This window comes from Phalangium opilio, unplaced genomic scaffold (genome assembly GCF_054372755.1).
Source record: "Phalangium opilio isolate 3A_F unplaced genomic scaffold, DU_Popi_V2 ptg000002l_1, whole genome shotgun sequence".
In the NCBI taxonomy this organism is placed as follows: domain Eukaryota; kingdom Metazoa; phylum Arthropoda; class Arachnida; order Opiliones; family Phalangiidae; genus Phalangium; species Phalangium opilio.
Genome location: NW_028324144.1, coordinates 4,537,997 through 4,555,944, shown reverse-complemented (window position 1 = coordinate 4,555,944; position 17,948 = coordinate 4,537,997). Strand labels below are relative to the sequence as shown.

The window sequence follows — 17,948 nt, the reverse complement described above, 5'->3', positions numbered from 1 at the left end:
TAAGCTAAACGAAGCTAAACGAAGCAAAGCTAAACGAAGCAAAGCTAAACGAAGCTAAACGAAGCTAAGCTAAACGAAGCTAAGCTAAACGAAGCTAAGCTAAACGAAGCTAAACGAAGCTAAGCTAAACGAAGCTAAACGAAGCTAAGCTAAACGAAGCTAAACGAAGCTAATCTAAACGAAGCTAAACGAAGCTAAGCTAAACGAAGCTAAACGAAGCTAAGCTAAACGAAGCTAAACGAAGCTAAACGAAGCTAAGCTAAACGAAGCTAAACGAAGCTAAGCGAAGCTAAACGAAGCTAAGCTAAACGAAGCTAAACGAAGCTAAGCTAAACGAAGCTAAACGAAGCTAAGCTAAACGAAGCTAAACGAAGCTAAGCTAAACGAAGCTAAGCTAAACGAAGCTAAACGAAGCTAAGCTAAGCGAATCTAAGCTAAGCGAAGCGAAGCTAAGCTAAGCGAAGCGAAGCTAAGCTAAGCGAAGCGAAGCTAAGCTAAGCGAATCTAAGCTAAGCGAAGCGAACCTAAGCGAAGCTAAGCTAAGCGAAGCTAAGCGAATCTAAGCTAAGCTAATCTAAGCGAAGCTAAGCTAAGCGAATCTAAGCGAAGCTAAGCTAAGCGAATCTAAGCTAAGCTAAGCGAAGCGAAGCTAAGCGAATCTAAGCTAAGCGAAGCGAACCTAAGCTAAGCGAATCTAAGCTAAGCGAAGCGAAGCGAAGCGAAGCTAAGCGAATCTAAGCGAATCTAAGGTGCTTGTAGGTACTTGTGGGTGCCTGTAGGTGCTTGTAGGTACTTGTGGGTGCTTGTAGGTACTTGTGGGTGCTTGTAGGTACTTGTGGGCTCTTGTGGGTTCTTGTGGGTACTTGTGGGTGCTTGTAGGTACTTGTGGGTTCTTGTGGGTACTTGTGGGTGCTTGTAGGTACTTGTGGGTTCTTGTAGGTACTTGTGGGTTCTTGTGGGTACTTGTGGGTGCCTGTAGGTGCTTGTAGGTACTTGTGGGTGCTTGTAGGTACTTGTGGGTGCTTGTAGGTACTTGTGGGTACTTGTGTGTGCTTGTAGGTACTTGCCCCGGGTGCTTGTCCCGGGTACCTGATGGTGCTTGTATTTACTTATGGGTACTTGTAGGTCCTTGTTGGTACTTGTGGGTTCTTGTGGGTACTTGTGGGTGCTTGTAGGTACTTGTAGGTACTTGTGGGTACTTGTGGGTCCTTGTAGGTACTTATGGGTGCTTGTAGGTACCTTTAGGTACTTGTGGGTGCTTGTAGGTACTTGTGGGTGCTTGTAGGTACTTGTGGGTGCTTGTAGGTGCTTGTAGGTACTTGTGGGTACTTGTAGGTACTTGTAGGTACTTGTGGGTTCTTGTAGGTACTTGTAGGTACTTGTGGGTGCTTGTAGGTACTTGTGGGTACTTGTGGGTGCTTGTAGGTACTTGTGGGTACTTGTGGGTACTTGTGGGTACTTGTGGGTGCTTGTAGGTACTTGTGGATATTTGTAGGTACTTATGGGTGCTTGTAGGTACCTTTAGGTACTTGTGGGTGCTTGTAGGTACTTGTGGGTACTTGTAGGTACTTGTGGGTGCTTGTAGGTACTTGTGGGTACTTGTGGGTGCTTGTAGGTACTTGTGGGAGCTTGTAGGTACTTGTGGGTGCATGTAGGTACTTGTGGGTGCTTGTAGGTACTTGTGGGTGCTTGTGGGTACTTGTGGGTGCTTGAAGGTACTTGGTATGGAAACAGCAGGGGGTATCGGCAGGGGGTCACGGCAGGGGGTCACAGCAGGGGGTAACAGTATGGAAACAGCACACAAACGACAAATCTATATAAAAACACATAAACAACAATAAAACTACATAAAACACACAAGTACAATAAAACTTGATGGTAGAGAAATCCTTCAATTTCTCTATTATGTGATGATTTTTATTTTTATAAAAAAAACTATTATAGCTGAAGACTTTAAATTTTACAGGATAATATCAAACCCTTCAATACACGTCTCATTAAAAAATCAAGAGATTTGAACCAGTGGATGCATTATTGGGCCAAAAAGGTTGATAAAACTGGTCCCCTTCCATAGACGCCCTTGTTAAAACCAGACGGGTTTGAATTTTTGACCGAACCTATGCTGGGTCGATTCGATTGAGCGGGCTTCTATAGCGCGTGCAGCCAGCGTGATCAAGTGGGCTATGGTTGAAGACTTCCCCGACCCAGGGATGTTTGATATATCGACACTCTATAGGGATCGGCCTCTTCCTATACCCGTAATGTTAAAAAAAGGGGCAAGTTTTTGAGGCCGACGACAGCGCCATCTGAATTGCGGGAGCATCGTAACTATGTGATGATTCGTCTGCTAGTAGTACTGCCCCTCTGCGAGGCCTATAAAAGTTTAAAAACAACAATGAAGAGAGTTATGTTCGGAATTAAAACATGGACGAAAACAACGAGAAGCTTATTTTTTTTGTAAGAAATTTCAAGTTATTTCAGTGAGTAGTAGTTAATTGATATTAAACTTAGTATAAATAGGTGAATGTTTTCTTTTTAGTGTTGAATTTTCTGTTTAGGAAACTTAAAAAGGGATAATCTTGGATATTTTACTTTGCTCCACAGTTAGGAACGGAACAAAAAGTTCCAGGCATTTTAAAAAAATATATTTTAATTTACAAATAGTTTTCAGTTTAAAAGAGTGAAAAGGTATGGAAAAGGCAATTTTGAGATAACTCGTTGAAATTGCGCGGCCAATCTTTCGTAATTTGCGCCATTTTTATTTCAACCAATCAGTAAATCATTTTCTTCCCACCTTTGAATTTCTCGTGACTTGACGTCATGAATTTAGTTACGCTGCTCCCTGACACCAGGCGTCCGATTTTTGAGACGGCTCGCTTTTTTACCCCACCTTTTGACAAGAGAGGCCGATCCCTATAGAGTGTCGACGATATATCAAACATCCCTGCCCGACCCCGAGAAAGTTGCACCTTTCCAAATTCCAACAACTTTGAGTTCTTTGACATTTACTTCTTAGTTAAAATTACGATTAACCATAAACATTATACAATACAAATACAAAGATATTTTCCGTTATCTACAGTCAATTTAAGTTACTAAAATACTTTTACCTATAAATAACGGCAATATTTTGACAGTGAAAGTGTTTTCTTTATAAACACGACGCAAACTGTCACTGTCGTGAACCTAAGCCTTGGACCATATAATGGGAAAGTTTGTTCCTGGCCAGGCATCCCGATCTGCTTGTGAATCTGGCAAAACTGGTAAAGTTTGTTGCGTATTAGATTGTCGACAAAGAGGAACAGCAAAAAATGTAAATTATTCATTTATTTTTAGTTAGTATTGCCTTAGATTAGATTTAAGTAAACCCAACCATTATCATTGTAGGTATCTTACCATAAAGTTCCGTCTATCGAAAATATGGCACGGAGAAGCCTGTGGCTTAAAACAATCCGTAGACGAGATTATTTATACAACGCTGTAAACTATATATACGTGTGCTCTAAACATTTTAAACCGGAAGATTTTGAATTTGTCGGACCGAGTAGTCGAAGATTTTTGAAACCCGGTGCCGTCCCTTCCCAGTTCGATTGGGATTTCACGAACTCGACAACTATTTGCGCACCTAAAGAGGTGAAAAATGAAGTTGAAGACGTTGATGCCGACGAACCATTCGCTCCATTAACGCATTTAGAGACTGAAGTTGATCAAGTGCCAATAGACAATGTTCAATTAGAGACGAACCATGATAACGATAACGATCAACCTATCGTAACTCTGAATGTGCTTGAGCCGCAGATTGTAAAAAATTGTGATTGTTCAAGCGTAATTAATGAATTGGAAGAAAAAATAAAAGAACTTAGACGAACGGTAGAACGTCAAAAACAAATAATTGATATAAAAGATTTTAGGTTAAAAAAAGCGGAAAAGGACTTGAGGAAGCTAAAAAATGATCTTGAAGCGGCTGCAAAGCGCGAAGGAGAAAAATCGTGTGAAGTGATATTGGGGATTTAAATGTAATATAAAGATGAGGGTGTGACGTCTTAATAATTAATTAATTATGAAATTTACTTACTTGAATCTGTTGTACCATTTTGAGATTTTTGTAATTAAAAATGAAAAGGGGAGATAACATTACATTACATACCTTAAAAGAATGGCAGTTTTTTGAATATAAAATAAAAAATATTAAAAAAACGAAAATAAATGATTTCTTATTAATTATTACTAATTTGCAATTAATTTAATTAGTCTCAAAAATAATCAAGGACTACTACACCATCCGCCATTGTTTTAGTGGCGTCTGCTAGCCAGAACCACTTACCCATATGGGATTTGTTGAATTCTCAAACTTCAAAGGCTGAGAGACCACAGCCCACTAGATCACGCACGTAAAAGGTTGGATTTAGCAGACTCCACTAAACTAATGGTGGCGGCGTAGTAATGATTGATTTTTTTGACTAATCAAATGTAAATTATTTTGTAATTAATAAGAGATTATTTATTTTACTAAGTACATTTTTCATTTATATTTAGAAAAAGTCTGTTTTTTTTACCTGTATTTTTCCTTTAAAGGGCGCCAGCGGAGCCTTGCAGGATGCAGGCACAGTAACTTTGTACACAGCCCGAGCCCACTCGATCACGCGTGATCGAGTGGGCTGTGCTTTGTATGATGTAAAATATGTCCACTTCGATTGTCTCTTAGCATATTCCGTTGTTTTATATAAAAACTTGACTACTTATCAAACAAATTTCAGAATTTTTTTATATCATTTATTCGTTTTAAAAATCTTTAATAATTATTTTTTTATTTTTTTTGGGATTATAGCTACTTAATATAAAATTAATTAAAATAAAAAATAAACATTTTTCTCTGGCGTCTTCTTTATCTATTATAGCATATTTTCTGGCATTGATTTTTGGTGACAAAGTTATTAGCGGTTGAACAACATCCTCCGAAAACAAATTCTTCACACTCTGATGTGTCTTTGTTGTATCGGAATCTCTTGAAGAAAGCCATGCATGTTAATGAAGGTGATTCAGATTTGGTGATATCGCAAACGTCACCTAAAGTTAATTAAATTTGTTTAATAATGTTGGCATATAATTAATTTGATCTGAAAGGGATAGTAGGAATCTATCATTAAATTCTGTTTCAAAATATTATCTTTTCTAAATTAATAGAATATAGAAAATTATGTAGTTTTAATGATCTTTAGTTGCACGTCATCTTGAAGAAAACAACACCGTTATGACGTTGTTATGGCTATGTATGCCATGACACACACGCGTCACGATCTAGAGTAAGTTCTCTAGACCAGGGTGGGAAATAAGGATTTTTTTAAACTGGACATTGGGCCAGCGACCCCTCTGGCCTGGAATAAATAAACTGGTCCATGACCACTGATCAGGGCGCGTCGTCTGCTAAATTGAAGAAGTGGATAATTACAATATAAAAGCTAATGTCTGGACTCTGGAAACCCTTGAATTTTCTTAGAGGTCCCTCTGATTTAATTTTTAAACTGGTCCAGGCAATTTTTAAACTGGTCATTTGCCCTGTGCCACCGCCTTATTTCCCACGCTGCTAGAGCAAACTCCTGTCACAAGCTACAAATTAGTGCCACCAGAAGGCGACACCTTACCACTAAATCTCAGAACTTTAACCATTTTCGAATTTCAAATTTATGTAACGCCTTATTATGCTAGAATTCATAAAAATTTACACATAGTAATTTACCGCAGGCAAATTCGGGGCGTTTTTAATTCTAATAATCTCGTTTCCAGCGCCATCTTTCAGAAACTAAAAGATCATTATTTTTCGTTTTTAATTAATATCTAAAAATATAGGTATTCAGTAGATGGTGCCACTAAATTGCCAAAACTTCACGAGTCACGACGCCAGCATTGCCTTGTAACTGTATCAACGTTCTTGGTTGCAAACATTAAACGCTACTTTCCCAATCCCACTTTAAATAATTAAAACATTACCGGAATTGGCACGTTTGCACCGAGCTTGACACGCTTGCCACGTTGAGAATCGGTTATCATTGCCACCAGTTCCCTTGTACATAAATGGCAAACACTTTCGCTCATTTGCGTTGTAGTAATATTGCTCTGTTGAGTGAGCGCCCTCCCCTTCAGAAATTTGCAGGAAACAAACGTCATGGCCTGATTGCAGAGAAGCTAAAAAAAATCACTTAATGGTCATTAATATTTAATTATAACTCTAATTTAAAATAAAAAAAAAGTGTTTTCAAGTTTTTAACATCGTTTTCAAAAAGGGTGGCCTCTTTCAAGCACGCTATTATAACAATAAGGTATATTTATGAAACCCGTTTTTAAGGTCGTAAAAATTTCCCGCAAGTAATAATTTACTTATGTTAAAGTAAGAACACCGACATATTTATCACGAAGGTTGTTATCTTTTATGATATATTTACAATATATCTCTTTTATTTTTAAATAAACTAATTATTTATAAATATACGAATTGAAAAGCTTGACTGCGCTCAATTATTCGCTACTAAGTACGCGAGGTAGGCACCAGAGGACAGTATATTCTTAGCAATGTGAATGAGTTTTAGCCAGTCTTGGAAATAAGGATTTTTTTGAAACTAGTCCTCGGGACCAGTGACCCCCAGCGTCTACAATATTAAACTGGTCCTTGGGACCAGTGACCCTATCCATAATTTATTTTTTACTAATCCTATTGAAAAATTAAGGGAGTATTTCGTTAACGCACAGCCCATTCGATCGGGCTATAGATGCAAAATTATGTCAAAAATCAGAGTTAACTCCGTCATTGGGGGGAACACCGTTTTTGGTCCTAATTTTGAAAATACTGGTTGAAATCTCTTGAAATTTTAATGAGATTTGCAAAATAATGTTTAGTATTTTTGTGCAAAGTTTTTCTCTTACAAAGCTTTTTGTAACAACATTAAAACGAAAATGAACCATAATTTAATGGCTTAGTCTCAAACAGTTTAAATTTGTTTCCCTCAGCTTCACTGGTTCGAGTCTCTTGAAATTTTAGTGAAAGGCATATTTAAATTATTGTGGAAAATTTCGAACTTTTAAAACGAATAGTCCTTTTCCTAAAATTTCCCTAAGCGACTAAATAGGTTGTAGGATTATGCACAAGCACAATTTTAATGAATTTTTTGGAAGTGAATTGTTTCTTTGAAAATTTTGAAACTTTGCATCATAACTTAAAACCGTTCAATGTGCCTCTCAGTAAAATTTCAAGAGATTCGTACAAGTGAAACGGAAGAAACTTATTAAACCGTTCCAAGACCACATCACTTTAAAATTTCAAGAGTTTTGCACCAGTAGTTTCAAAATTAGGGCAAAATAATTGTGTTCCTCCCATAGCCGGTCATGTTAAAAGCTGGCTCCTTGGATTTTTCGAGCGAAAAAGCCCATAATTACCAACACGCGCTTTTACATAGGAAAAACATTGTGTGAAGCTAAAGCGTGATCGAGTGGGCTGTGTAGCAAGGAAGGCAAGAATGAGAAAATGTCAAAGCTAGGAGACTATATCCATGGAGTAGAAATTTATAATGACTAGAATTTTTAAACTGGTCCCTCCCGAATTTTCATAAAAATTCTCAAATAATAAACTGGTCCCAAGGACCAGTAACCCCCGGATTTTGAATAAAAAAACTGGTCCGAGCAATTAATAAACTGGTTTTTGACCTGTGGACCTGTGCTATTTCCAAGACTGGTTTTAGCGGTTGGTAAAATCAAAAGGGGCTAAGAGGTAAAATAAATAGTTTACCTCCATTGGATTCCCTAGAGCAAGAGTCTAGGCAATCTCTTTCCGTTTCAAAATTGTTTACATTTCCTCGGCAGCCTCCATAAGTAAAAACCTCGCATTTTTTCGATGTGGCGTTATAGAAATAACGTTGAATTTCCGATTTACACGGTCCTCGAACCGCTTGAAGTTTGCAGAATGATATTAAAGGTTCTTCTCCGCAAAGTTGCTTTGGCTCAGCTGAAAAGAAATACCAGGCGTCGAAATTTAAAAATTCAAATATTCGCGGGCCTAGATTCGTTTCTGTAAATAGACGACGCCTCTAAGCGCGTGATCGAGTTGGCTATGGTCTTGGTGGACTATTCCGGAATAAAATATAGAGCGTGTCATTGGCTTTTCTAGACCACATGACTCATTTCAATGGCTAATCATAGAGCACAAAATAAACAACGTCAATGTGCAGCAACATGGCAACGAGCTAGTTGAGCTTTTATTGGGTTTAATCTCCCACCAACTAGATAATTATTATGCCTATTAACCAATCATTAACTTTAAATTTAAATCAATTAGACTTCGAAATAAATAAATTAATACATATTTTTTCACTAACTGGAGTGTTACCAGACCCTTGTTGAACCAAGAGACTACATAGAAGTTCAGTTTAAATCAGTACTCGACTAAAATAATCCACAGAGGGCCTGACAACACTGCATTAAAGGGGGTGAAATTTCTCTAGCCCCTATAGTAACAATTATTATTTGACAAGGATAAATTTATATTATATAGAAATAGAATTCTACTTTACTTTTTTTTTGTTAAAAACCGCTCAACCGCTCAACCTTGAGACAAGAAAATAAATATTTGAAATAAATACTTACCTTCGGCTAGCACACATTGCGAAAGGATGGCAAAAATAGCAATAGCAATCATTGCAGAACTTGGTTGGGAATTCAAAACCTGACTGAAAATCTGCTACGGTTAAACTGCGTCTAAAACTAAATTTACCTCGATTATTTATACTGAAAAAAGATAATTAAATGCGTGAAAAAATAATAAAATCTAGGTTGTAGTTTAACATTATTCAAAAATAAAATAAAAAAAATGTATTTTTTTTTGGATGCACCATAAATAAAATGACAACAATAAGTTTGACATGAAATACGTTAGGTTAGTTTAAGACAATTATTTCCGTAAACTTACTTATTATTTGCCGAAATTCGGTAGAAGCGACCCCTGGAGAACAATGCAGAGCCAATAGAGCTATCTCATAAGCCTTAGTGTGACGTCACCTATGGTATTTGCTCATGGAACCAGCACGGTACCAAACATGGCCGCCCATTGCCAAAGCTAAGCCTGTGACGTTTTACCTAGGCAATGACGTCACAACTGAGATAGCTCTATTGGTTATTAAAACGTCTGACTGAATGACTGATAACAATCACAGCTCAGCCCAAATCGCTTCACCTAAATGGCTTAAATTTTGCAGGGACGTTAAGAGAGATTTTTCGAATCCGCTGCCATCTTGAAAAATGGCGTCCAGAAATATAAAATAATCTTCTTAATGGAATAGCATCTGTATCTTTCAACCGATTTCGTTAATATTTGGTTCACAAGTTCGCTTTATGATCATATACATAGTTTTCAGGCTAGGATGATTCATACCATTTACAAAATAGGCCTAGCTTCTGACTTCACAAGGGAGTCTGGCCTCCGACGTTTGGGTTTCAAATTCAATGGGAAGTGTCATACTAATTGCTATTATGTTATGTATATGTACGAATAACAATTAAACAACGGTTCCTTTCGACCAGCCTTTTTATATTATAACTTTGTTTGGGTTTTCCAAAGTTTATAATCAACCCTGATCAGATACATAAGTAATTAATGGGAGGATTAGGAATGGGAAAATTAAAATATTGTTGAATCATTGAACAAAGGTTAATGGTGCCGTAGTGTTTTTCGAAGTTGACCTCTCGTTAAAATATTAAAAAGTAATTATCTAATTGGAAAAAAGCGATAGATATATATCGATGTACGTGTCAATAACATTTAACTAGGACAAGAGGGTCGAAGTTATGCAAATTACACGACGAACTAAAGATTATTTTTGCTACCGCGATAAAAACGTGGTTAAAAATGTTATCTTGTTTAAAGATAAAAGCGTTCGTAAATTCAAGTTTAACAGATAATAATTTGGCATTGATTTTGTTTTTAAAGTGTTTTTCAAGGTTTTGAAATACGATCTTTAAAAAGATTTGTATAATTAAAAATATCTTTTAAAATGGCCTTTTTCCAAAATCTAGTTTAATAATTATTTTCGTTTTATTTCTTTTTAATTTCGCGGGGTTTGTTTAGTGCGTAGTGTTTGACAAATTAATCAATCTCTTTCAAAACTTATAGGCCTAATTTTCCTTAAGACTTACCAGCGTATTTTCTTTAACATTCAATGGAATTTCATGGAATTTTCGACGAGGTTTGTAGAGCTAAAAAGCTATTTATTGAATTCCTATTTAAATTTCCTGTTTTTTTCCTAACGACTTACGTGTAATGTTTTCCATGAAATTTCATGATCAGTTTAGCATATAGTGTAAGAAAAAAAATTTAAATAACCCCTTTCTAAATTCATCGACTTTTTTCCTAAACATTACTTGTGTTTTATTTATAATTCCATGAAATTTCATGGTATTTTCGAGAAGATCAGTTTAGCGTGTAAATTTTGAAAAAAAATTCTAAATTCTAAATTGCTTGACTTTGCCTAAAGCAACGCATATTTTTCTTCGTAATTAAAATTAATTCCATGAAATTTCATAGTTTTTTTCGTGGTAGTTAGTTTAGCATGTAGAGTTCGATAAATTGTTAAGGCAGGCAGTAATTTTGAATTGCCAGATTTTACTAAGAATTACGCATATTTTCTCGAAAATCATGGTATTTTCCATGAGGTTAGTTTAGCATTTAGAGTACGAAAAATATTAAAATTATACCCTTTTAAACTACCAAAAACGTTTACGCATATTTTCTTCGAAATTCCTTGAAATTTCACGGTATTTTCTATGAAGTCAATTTAGTAAATAAGGTCTAACGTTTCGTTAATTTTTAATCCAAATTATCTGAAATTTGGTGTTATTCTTGAAATTGAATATGTATTAATATTGCGATATAAATTTTGCTAATTAAAAATAAATCTTTAAGGAAATCATTAAGTATATTTGTCAAATATTAATTTAAGGCCCGTTCAAAAATTAAAGTCCATTTATACTACCGCTACATGATATACTGTATACTTTGCAATACGAATTTCTTTTAAATAAAAAAAACCACATTAAAATTATTGGTACAGTCGACCTTCGGAATAATGTTAATATCATAGCACTTAATGATGCATCTAAATAACTGCGGGCTTTTTAACAACTACGTCTATTGCGAGAGAGACCCAATATCACAAAACCTTTCCTCATAGCGAAAAAGATTTTTTTAATATTTAACAAAAAAAAGATAGAAAAATGTTTTATTTTTCAGATTTTCCTTTCGTTTTTTTAACAAATTGTTTGAGCAATCGAATTTTTGATTTGTTTTTCCGTAGATCTGTATAATTTTCGATTTTGAAAACAATAGGTTATTGATACGGGAAGAAGACAAATGTATAGATGTGAAGGAAACGCGTAAGAGGTCAGCGAGTGATTATGTTAAAGTTTGGGGTTTTTTAGTGGACAATGGCCATATCGCGTTTTATCATGAGAAAAAACTATTTTTTTTAGGATAACTAGGAAGGTTATTTAACTCGTGTTGACAGGCAGGGACTTCCATCCGAATTGGATAATAACATTTTCAATGAAAATATATGATTTTATAACATTTTTCATGAAAATGTAAGATTTAATAACATTTTTCATGAAATGTACGATTTTATAATATTTTTCATGAAAATGTACGATTTTATAATATTTTTCATGAAAATGTACGATTTAATAACATTTCTCATGAAAATGTACGATTTAATAAAATTTTTCATGAAAATGTACGATTTAATAACATTCTTCATGAAAACTTACGATTTTATAACATTTCTCATGAAAACGTACGATTTAATAACATTCTTCATGAAGACGTACGATTTTATAACATTCTTCATGAAAACGTACGATTTTATAACATTTCTCATGAAAATGTACGATTTAATAACATTTTTCATGAAAATGTACGACTTTATAACATTTTCCATGAAAATGTACGTTTTAATAACATTTTTCATGAAAATGACTTTATAAAATATAGGATTATATAGGACTTTCCAATAAAACATAGGATTATACAGGCCTTTTCAATAAAACATAGGATTATATAGGACTTATCAATAAAACATAGGATTATATAGGACTTATCAATAAAACATAGGATTATATAGGACTTATCAATAAAACATAGGATTATATAGGACTTATCAATAAAACATAGGATTATATAGGACTTATCAATAAAACATAGGATTATATAGGACTTATCAATAAAACATAGGATTATATAGGACTTATCAATAAAACATAGGATTATATAGGACTTATCAATAAAACATAGGATTATATAGGACTTTTCAATAAAACATGGGATTATATAAGCCTTTTATATAAAACATAGGTTTATATAGGACTTTTATATAAACCATGCTATATGCAAATATAGCACTTTACAGGATATTCCCAAAACTATAGGATTTTATAGATAATATATGCCTTCCAAGCTAATGAGCTTAAAAACTACACTCCCTGAAAATTTTCAATTGAAATTACTTCGTGAGAATTTAACATTACTACTTGCTCGTACCTCGTACTAGCTTAAAATTAAAAATAAAAATACAAGCTGTATAATTTTTAAACAAATATGAATTTTATTTTATAAAATCAATATTTTAATATATATAATTAATATTAATTATAATTATAATAATATGAATGAAAATTCCCTATTAAATGTAAATTACAAAAATATATAATAGATATATACCCACATATAAAAGTATTCAAATTTTGAGCGTCGTATGATTAATTATTTAATTATAATTAAAGTTAAGTGGAATGGATTTCTTTTTTTTTTTTGATCTCCAATGCTCGATGGAAATAAAGAACGTTTATAATTAACCATATAAATTAACTAATTACTAAAATTAAACCAATAAACCCCGTTTAATATCCAATATGAAAATATTTTATAAAATTTTTCGTTTAGAGTTCGTATAAGGTCCGGTAATAACTTAAATGTAAATTAAACTAAATTACAGGTAGAGGTAAATAAATTTGAAGCACCTGTGTTTCCTGAGCTACAAAATAAATTACGTAACGAAACATTTCGTGTTAAATACTTCTGGTATATGAAATATTAAGGAAATATTTCAAAATAGTTATTTTTCGGAAAAATTGAGCAATTTATATTTTTTTCAAATCTAGAATTATTTCTTAGGATTTACCGGGATAAGATTAAAGATATTAGAAATTTAGCAAGAATTTTAAACTGTAATAATTTACTGGAATAGAGTGGTACCGATAGGGGAAGAGCTACGGGGACGTGACGTTTAATATTGGTAGCCAAAAACCGAGGTAAGATATAGGAGGGTGTGACGTCACTAAAAACTTCGTAGTTGCAGATTATTTAGGTAAAACAATACCTAGAACTAAGTTAAATAAAATAAAAAAAAAATTATATTTCCTATAATCTAAAATTTAATTTCCCTTCGATTTCAAATTAAATTAAAATTATTTTATATTATATGATTAATTAAGTTAATCACTTCTAATAAAAGGGTTTTTTCAAATTAATTTAATATTAATATTTTAAAAATTAAATTCCCCAGCTTAATTAAATTTAAGTTAAAATTTCAAGATTAAATTGGTTAATCATTCCTTATTCAAGGAATTTTTTTGTCAAATTACTGTAATCAGGGATAGATTTAATTTTAGAAGTAGGAATGGAAAACGGTTTGGTATTTACTTCAGTCCGACTCATAGACCACCCAGTATAGAGCCCCTCCCTCCAACGCGTAACGAAAAGTTTAAATTATCTTATTGGCTCACTTAAACTACGTTTTGATGACGTTTCTGACGGGGGCGGCGTAAAATACGTAATTTCTTTTTACCTCTGTCGCTATGACCCTCCTCTTCTTTTATATTCCCCCCCCCCGCGTCCCGGGAAGGGGGTCCGGGACTTTGACGCGCGCCCAGATTACTCCGTTCACCATTCCTACTTCTAAAATTAAATCTATCCCTGCTTTAATATTAAAAATTAGATTCCCAGCTTAATTAAAAGTTAAAATTTCAGTGTTTAAGTTATTTTCAGACCTTATACGAACTCCGTGGTTACAATTACTTCAAGATCATTGTATAGAGTTGATTACTGAAGTAATTTAAAACGAATAGTGATACGGAGAAAGATTTCATACTTTAACGTTAGTATAATATTCGACCGAGCGTTTCTGCGATTCCTCCGCAGTATAAAGAGGAGTATAGTTTAATCTAAGAGTAGATTTACTACGATTAAAGAAAATAGTACTACAAAGGAAAGCGACTAAACCAGGCGGAGGGATTTTGGTATCAACTTTGTAAATGGGACGGATAAGTTTCAAGACGAGGGTGAATAAAAGCAACCCCAAATAGATTATCCAATAAGGCAAAACGTAATCGCTTAGCTTATCTTTGTGCGCCTCTACGTAAGGTCTAACATTTTCGTACAAATCTATGATTGGAGTATCGTCTGTCAGATAAAACTCTTCTCCAGAAATAGATTCGTCAACGGCCAAACGTTCTTTGGCCTTGATATGACCCCAAGCCGCGTTACCAACGTACATAACCTGTAAACGTTCGTCCAAGCTATGGATTCGCGTTACTGAACCATTTTCCTTTGCCTTTTTCAGCATGGCAGTGACAAAGTGTTGGTCTTGTTCGCCGTAAAATGGGGAACATCTTATAGCCAACGCTCGAAGTTTTGCTAAACGTTAAAACAGGGTTTTCGTTGTATTTTTCGTTGCGGTATTTCAAGGGGGGGGGGGGGTTGTGCATAAACCTCACTGATTTAAGGCTATTTGAAAATATTTTTAGTGGTGGCACTCCGTGTTAACTATTCTTAGAGAATAATGATGAAATCAAAGGGAGGGATGTGCTAATACTCTATTGGTAAAAATCTGTAAAAGGCATAATTAAGGTAACAACTAGTGAAAACTAAATATTTCAAAGAGTAGCCCTAGTGAAAATTAATAATTTCAAAGAGTAGCCCTAGTGAAAATTAATAATTTCAAAGAGTAGCCCTAGTGAAAATTAATAATTTCAAAGAGTAGCCCTAGTGAAAATTATTAATTTTAAAGAGAGTCACTAGTGAAAATTACATAGCGAAAAATATATATTTTAAAGAGTGTCACTAGCGAAAAATTATACATTTTAAAGAGTGTCACTAGCGAAAAATTATATATTTTAAAGAGTGTCACTAGCGAAAAATTATATATTTTAAAGAGTGTCACTAGCGAAAAATTATACATTTTAAAGAGTGTCACTAGCGAAAAATTATATATTTTAAAGAGTGTCACTAGCGAAAAATTATATATTTTAAAGAGAGCCACTAACGAAAAACTATATATTTTAAAAGAGAGCCACTAACGAAAATTTTATATTTTAAAGAGAGCCACTAACGAAAATAAAATATTTTAAAGAGTGCCACTAACGAAAATAAAATATTTTAAAGAGTGCCACTAACGAAAATAAAATATTTTAAAGAGTGCCACTAACGAAAATAAAATATTTTAAAGAGTGCCACTAACGAAAATAAAATATTTTAAAGAGTGCCACTAACGAAAATAAAATATTTTAAAGAGTGCCACTAACGAAAATAAAATATTTTATAGAGTGCCACCAACGAAAATAAATTATTTTAAAGAGTGCCACCAACGAAAATAAATTATTTTAAAGAGTGCCACCAACGAAAATAAATTATTTTAAAGAGTACCCCTAGTGAAACTAAATAATTTAAGGAGTACCACTAGTGAAAAACTAAGCAATTTAACGAGTACCACTAGTGAAAAACTAAGCAATTTAACGAGTACCACTAGTGAAAAACTAAGCAATTTAACGAGTACCACTAGTGAAAAACTAAGCAATTTAACGAGTACCACTAGTGAAAACTAAGCAATTTAACGAGTACCCTTAGTGAAACAAAATAATTTAAAGAGTACCACTAGTGAAAAACTAAATATTTTAAAGAGTACCACTAGTGAAAAACTAAATAATTTAACGAGTACCACTATTGCAAACTAAATAATTTAAAGAGTACCACTAGTGAAAAACTAAATAATTTAAAGAGTACCACTATTGAAAAACTAAATTTAACGAGTACCACTAGTGAAAAACTAAGCAATTTAACGAGTACCACTAGTGAAAACTAAGCAATTTAACGAGTACCACTAGTGAAAACTAAGCAATTTAACGAGTACCCTTAGTGAAACAAAATAATTTAAAGAGTACCACTAGTGAAAAACTAAATATTTTAAAGAGTACCACTAGTGAAAAACTAAATATTTTAAAGAGTACCACAAGTGAAAAACTAAATAATTTAACGAGTACCACTATTGCAAACTAAATAATTTAAAGAGTACCACTAGTGAAAAACTAAATAATTTAAAGAGTACCACTATTGAAAAACTAAATTTAACGAGTACCACTAGTGAAAAACTAAGCAATTTAAAGAGTACTAGTGAAAAACTATGCAATTTAAATAATAGCCCTAGTAAAAACTAAATAATTTAAAGAGTACCACTTAGAAAAAAAAACTAAATTATCATAACTGGTCTCTTCTTTAACCAAAAATAATTTAAATCACAAATATTCCTGAATCCTGATAAAAACCCAATGAATAAAATAAAACACCAAAACAAGAAACAATATTTCTAAAATACAGGAAACATAAAAAATTCCCCCTCATCATAACTGATCAATTAAGCTATCAATTAATTACCGACTCATTTCCCTTGTCAATATGAAAAAAATAAAAAAATGATACAAAAGCAATTTGAACTTACTTTTGCCATCGTCGGTCACAGTTCCACCATTAGCTCCAGTTTTCAGAACCAATTCCTCAGCTTTGGCTTTAGTTTCAGCGTAGGGACCCAATGGAAACTTCTTAGGAACGACGGTGGTACTTTCCATTCCATAGAATATGTGTTCTCCGCTGAACATGATATCAATGGTACTGGTGTAAACTAATCGAGGCACATTGTTCTTAATGCAGGCGTCAATAACATTCCTGGTACCATCCAAATTAGTGGAATGTAATTTCTCCGCATCTGGGAACATTCTTAGATCGACAGCGGCAGCAGCGTGGAAGACACAATCAACACCAACAGTCGCTTCAATAAGGGCCTTCTTGTCTCGAACATCTCCGATAATTTTCGTTATGGGTTTGTTTTCTTCGTGTTTTAACTTATTTTCGTAAGGCACCAAATCAAAAACGCGGATTTCCTTAACAGTGTCATCTTTTTCTTGAAGAAGTTTCACGATAAATTGTCCCAAACATCCACTGGCACCCGTAACTAACACTACTTCGGTCATTTTTCAATTGATTTTTATCGTAATGTACACTCTAAATCCAAATTAACTGCAAAATTTAATGTATAATATAATTAAAATCACTTTTAATTAAATTAAAGTGAAGCCAACCACTAAATATTGCCACGTCAGAACGTAAAAATTTATAATAATATTTGTCAAGCCTTTGCCTTAAGTTTAATTTGCTTTAAATTTAATAGCTATGGGAAATTTTGGGTTATTAAGAGATTAAAATGTACCTTTTAGAATGGACAGTACGAAGACACTACACAGCGGACAATTTACGTCTTACTCTAACCCCCTAAGGCGTAGACTCTTCTAGAAGCAAGGAACTATGAGTGGGCCAAAATCAGAGAGAAACATACAACGACGTCGACTGACCTTCGGATTTCGTTTCCGCTTTTCATCTGCGCATGAGCATGAAAAAAGGCGCCAAATTTGGATTCAGAATTTCAGATGCAGTATCGGAAATAAGCCCAAGAAAAGTCACAGGATGTGTTCGATTAATTTCTTAAATGTCCGATATTTACGAAAAATATGTAAGATAATTGCTTCAATTTTAGACCTCCCTTTAATAGCGTTTTTCTTTGTGGTGATCCGAGCGCTCCGAAATAAAAATC

General features: G+C 33.8%; 3 protein-coding genes across 3 annotated transcripts; 1 reads left to right on the top strand and 2 right to left on the bottom strand.

The window, feature by feature from the left end:
- Positions 1 to 2,960: 2,960 nt before the first annotated feature.
- Positions 2,961 to 4,847, top strand: LOC149718400 (uncharacterized). Its single transcript, XM_089844225.1, has 2 exons — positions 2,961 to 3,313; positions 3,388 to 4,847. Exons 1-2 carry the CDS (start codon positions 3,206 to 3,208, stop codon positions 4,012 to 4,014), a joined length of 735 nt encoding a protein of 244 aa, XP_089700351.1. The 5' UTR covers positions 2,961 to 3,205; the 3' UTR covers positions 4,015 to 4,847.
- Positions 4,798 to 10,150, bottom strand: LOC149718399 (carboxypeptidase inhibitor SmCI-like). The gene is made up of 4 exons (XM_089844329.1): positions 8,632 to 10,150; positions 7,778 to 7,993; positions 5,989 to 6,183; positions 4,798 to 5,067 (listed from the first exon to the last, which is right to left on the bottom strand). The coding sequence occupies exons 1-4, from the start codon at positions 8,681 to 8,683 to the stop codon at positions 4,886 to 4,888; spliced, it is 645 nt and encodes a 214-aa protein (XP_089700455.1). The 5' UTR covers positions 8,684 to 10,150; the 3' UTR covers positions 4,798 to 4,885.
- Positions 10,151 to 12,612: 2,462 nt separating this feature from the next.
- Positions 12,613 to 17,714, bottom strand: LOC149718398 (3 beta-hydroxysteroid dehydrogenase type 7-like). The gene is made up of 3 exons (XM_089844123.1): positions 17,568 to 17,714; positions 16,803 to 17,377; positions 12,613 to 14,725 (listed from the first exon to the last, which is right to left on the bottom strand). The coding sequence occupies exons 2-3, from the start codon at positions 17,329 to 17,331 to the stop codon at positions 14,175 to 14,177; spliced, it is 1,080 nt and encodes a 359-aa protein (XP_089700249.1). The 5' UTR covers positions 17,332 to 17,377; positions 17,568 to 17,714; the 3' UTR covers positions 12,613 to 14,174.
- Between the last annotated feature and the right edge of the window lie 234 nt (positions 17,715 to 17,948).

What these genes read in the sequence shown, in the direction of transcription:
- LOC149718400 (XM_089844225.1), top strand. Translation starts at nt 3,206, where the DNA reads ATGGGAAAGTTTGTTCCTGGCCAGGCATCCCGATCTGCTTGTGAATCT. An exon ending in AAAGAGGAACAGCAAAAAAT is followed by an intron (nt 3,314 to 3,387) that starts GTAAATTATTCA and finishes TTATCATTGTAG; the next exon opens with GTATCTTACCATAAAGTTCC.
- LOC149718399 (XM_089844329.1), bottom strand. Translation starts at nt 8,683, where the DNA reads ATGATTGCTATTGCTATTTTTGCCATCCTTTCGCAATGTGTGCTAGCC. An exon ending in GCAATGTGTGCTAGCCGAAG is followed by an intron (nt 7,994 to 8,631) that starts GTAAGTATTTAT and finishes ATTTCTTTTCAG; the next exon opens with CTGAGCCAAAGCAACTTTGC. An exon ending in GTGCAAACGTGCCAATTCCG is followed by an intron (nt 5,068 to 5,988) that starts GTAATGTTTTAA and finishes AATTAACTTTAG; the next exon opens with GTGACGTTTGCGATATCACC.
- LOC149718398 (XM_089844123.1), bottom strand. Translation starts at nt 17,331, where the DNA reads ATGACCGAAGTAGTGTTAGTTACGGGTGCCAGTGGATGTTTGGGACAA. An exon ending in TGTGACCGACGATGGCAAAA is followed by an intron (nt 14,726 to 16,802) that starts GTAAGTTCAAAT and finishes TTTAACGTTTAG; the next exon opens with CAAAACTTCGAGCGTTGGCT.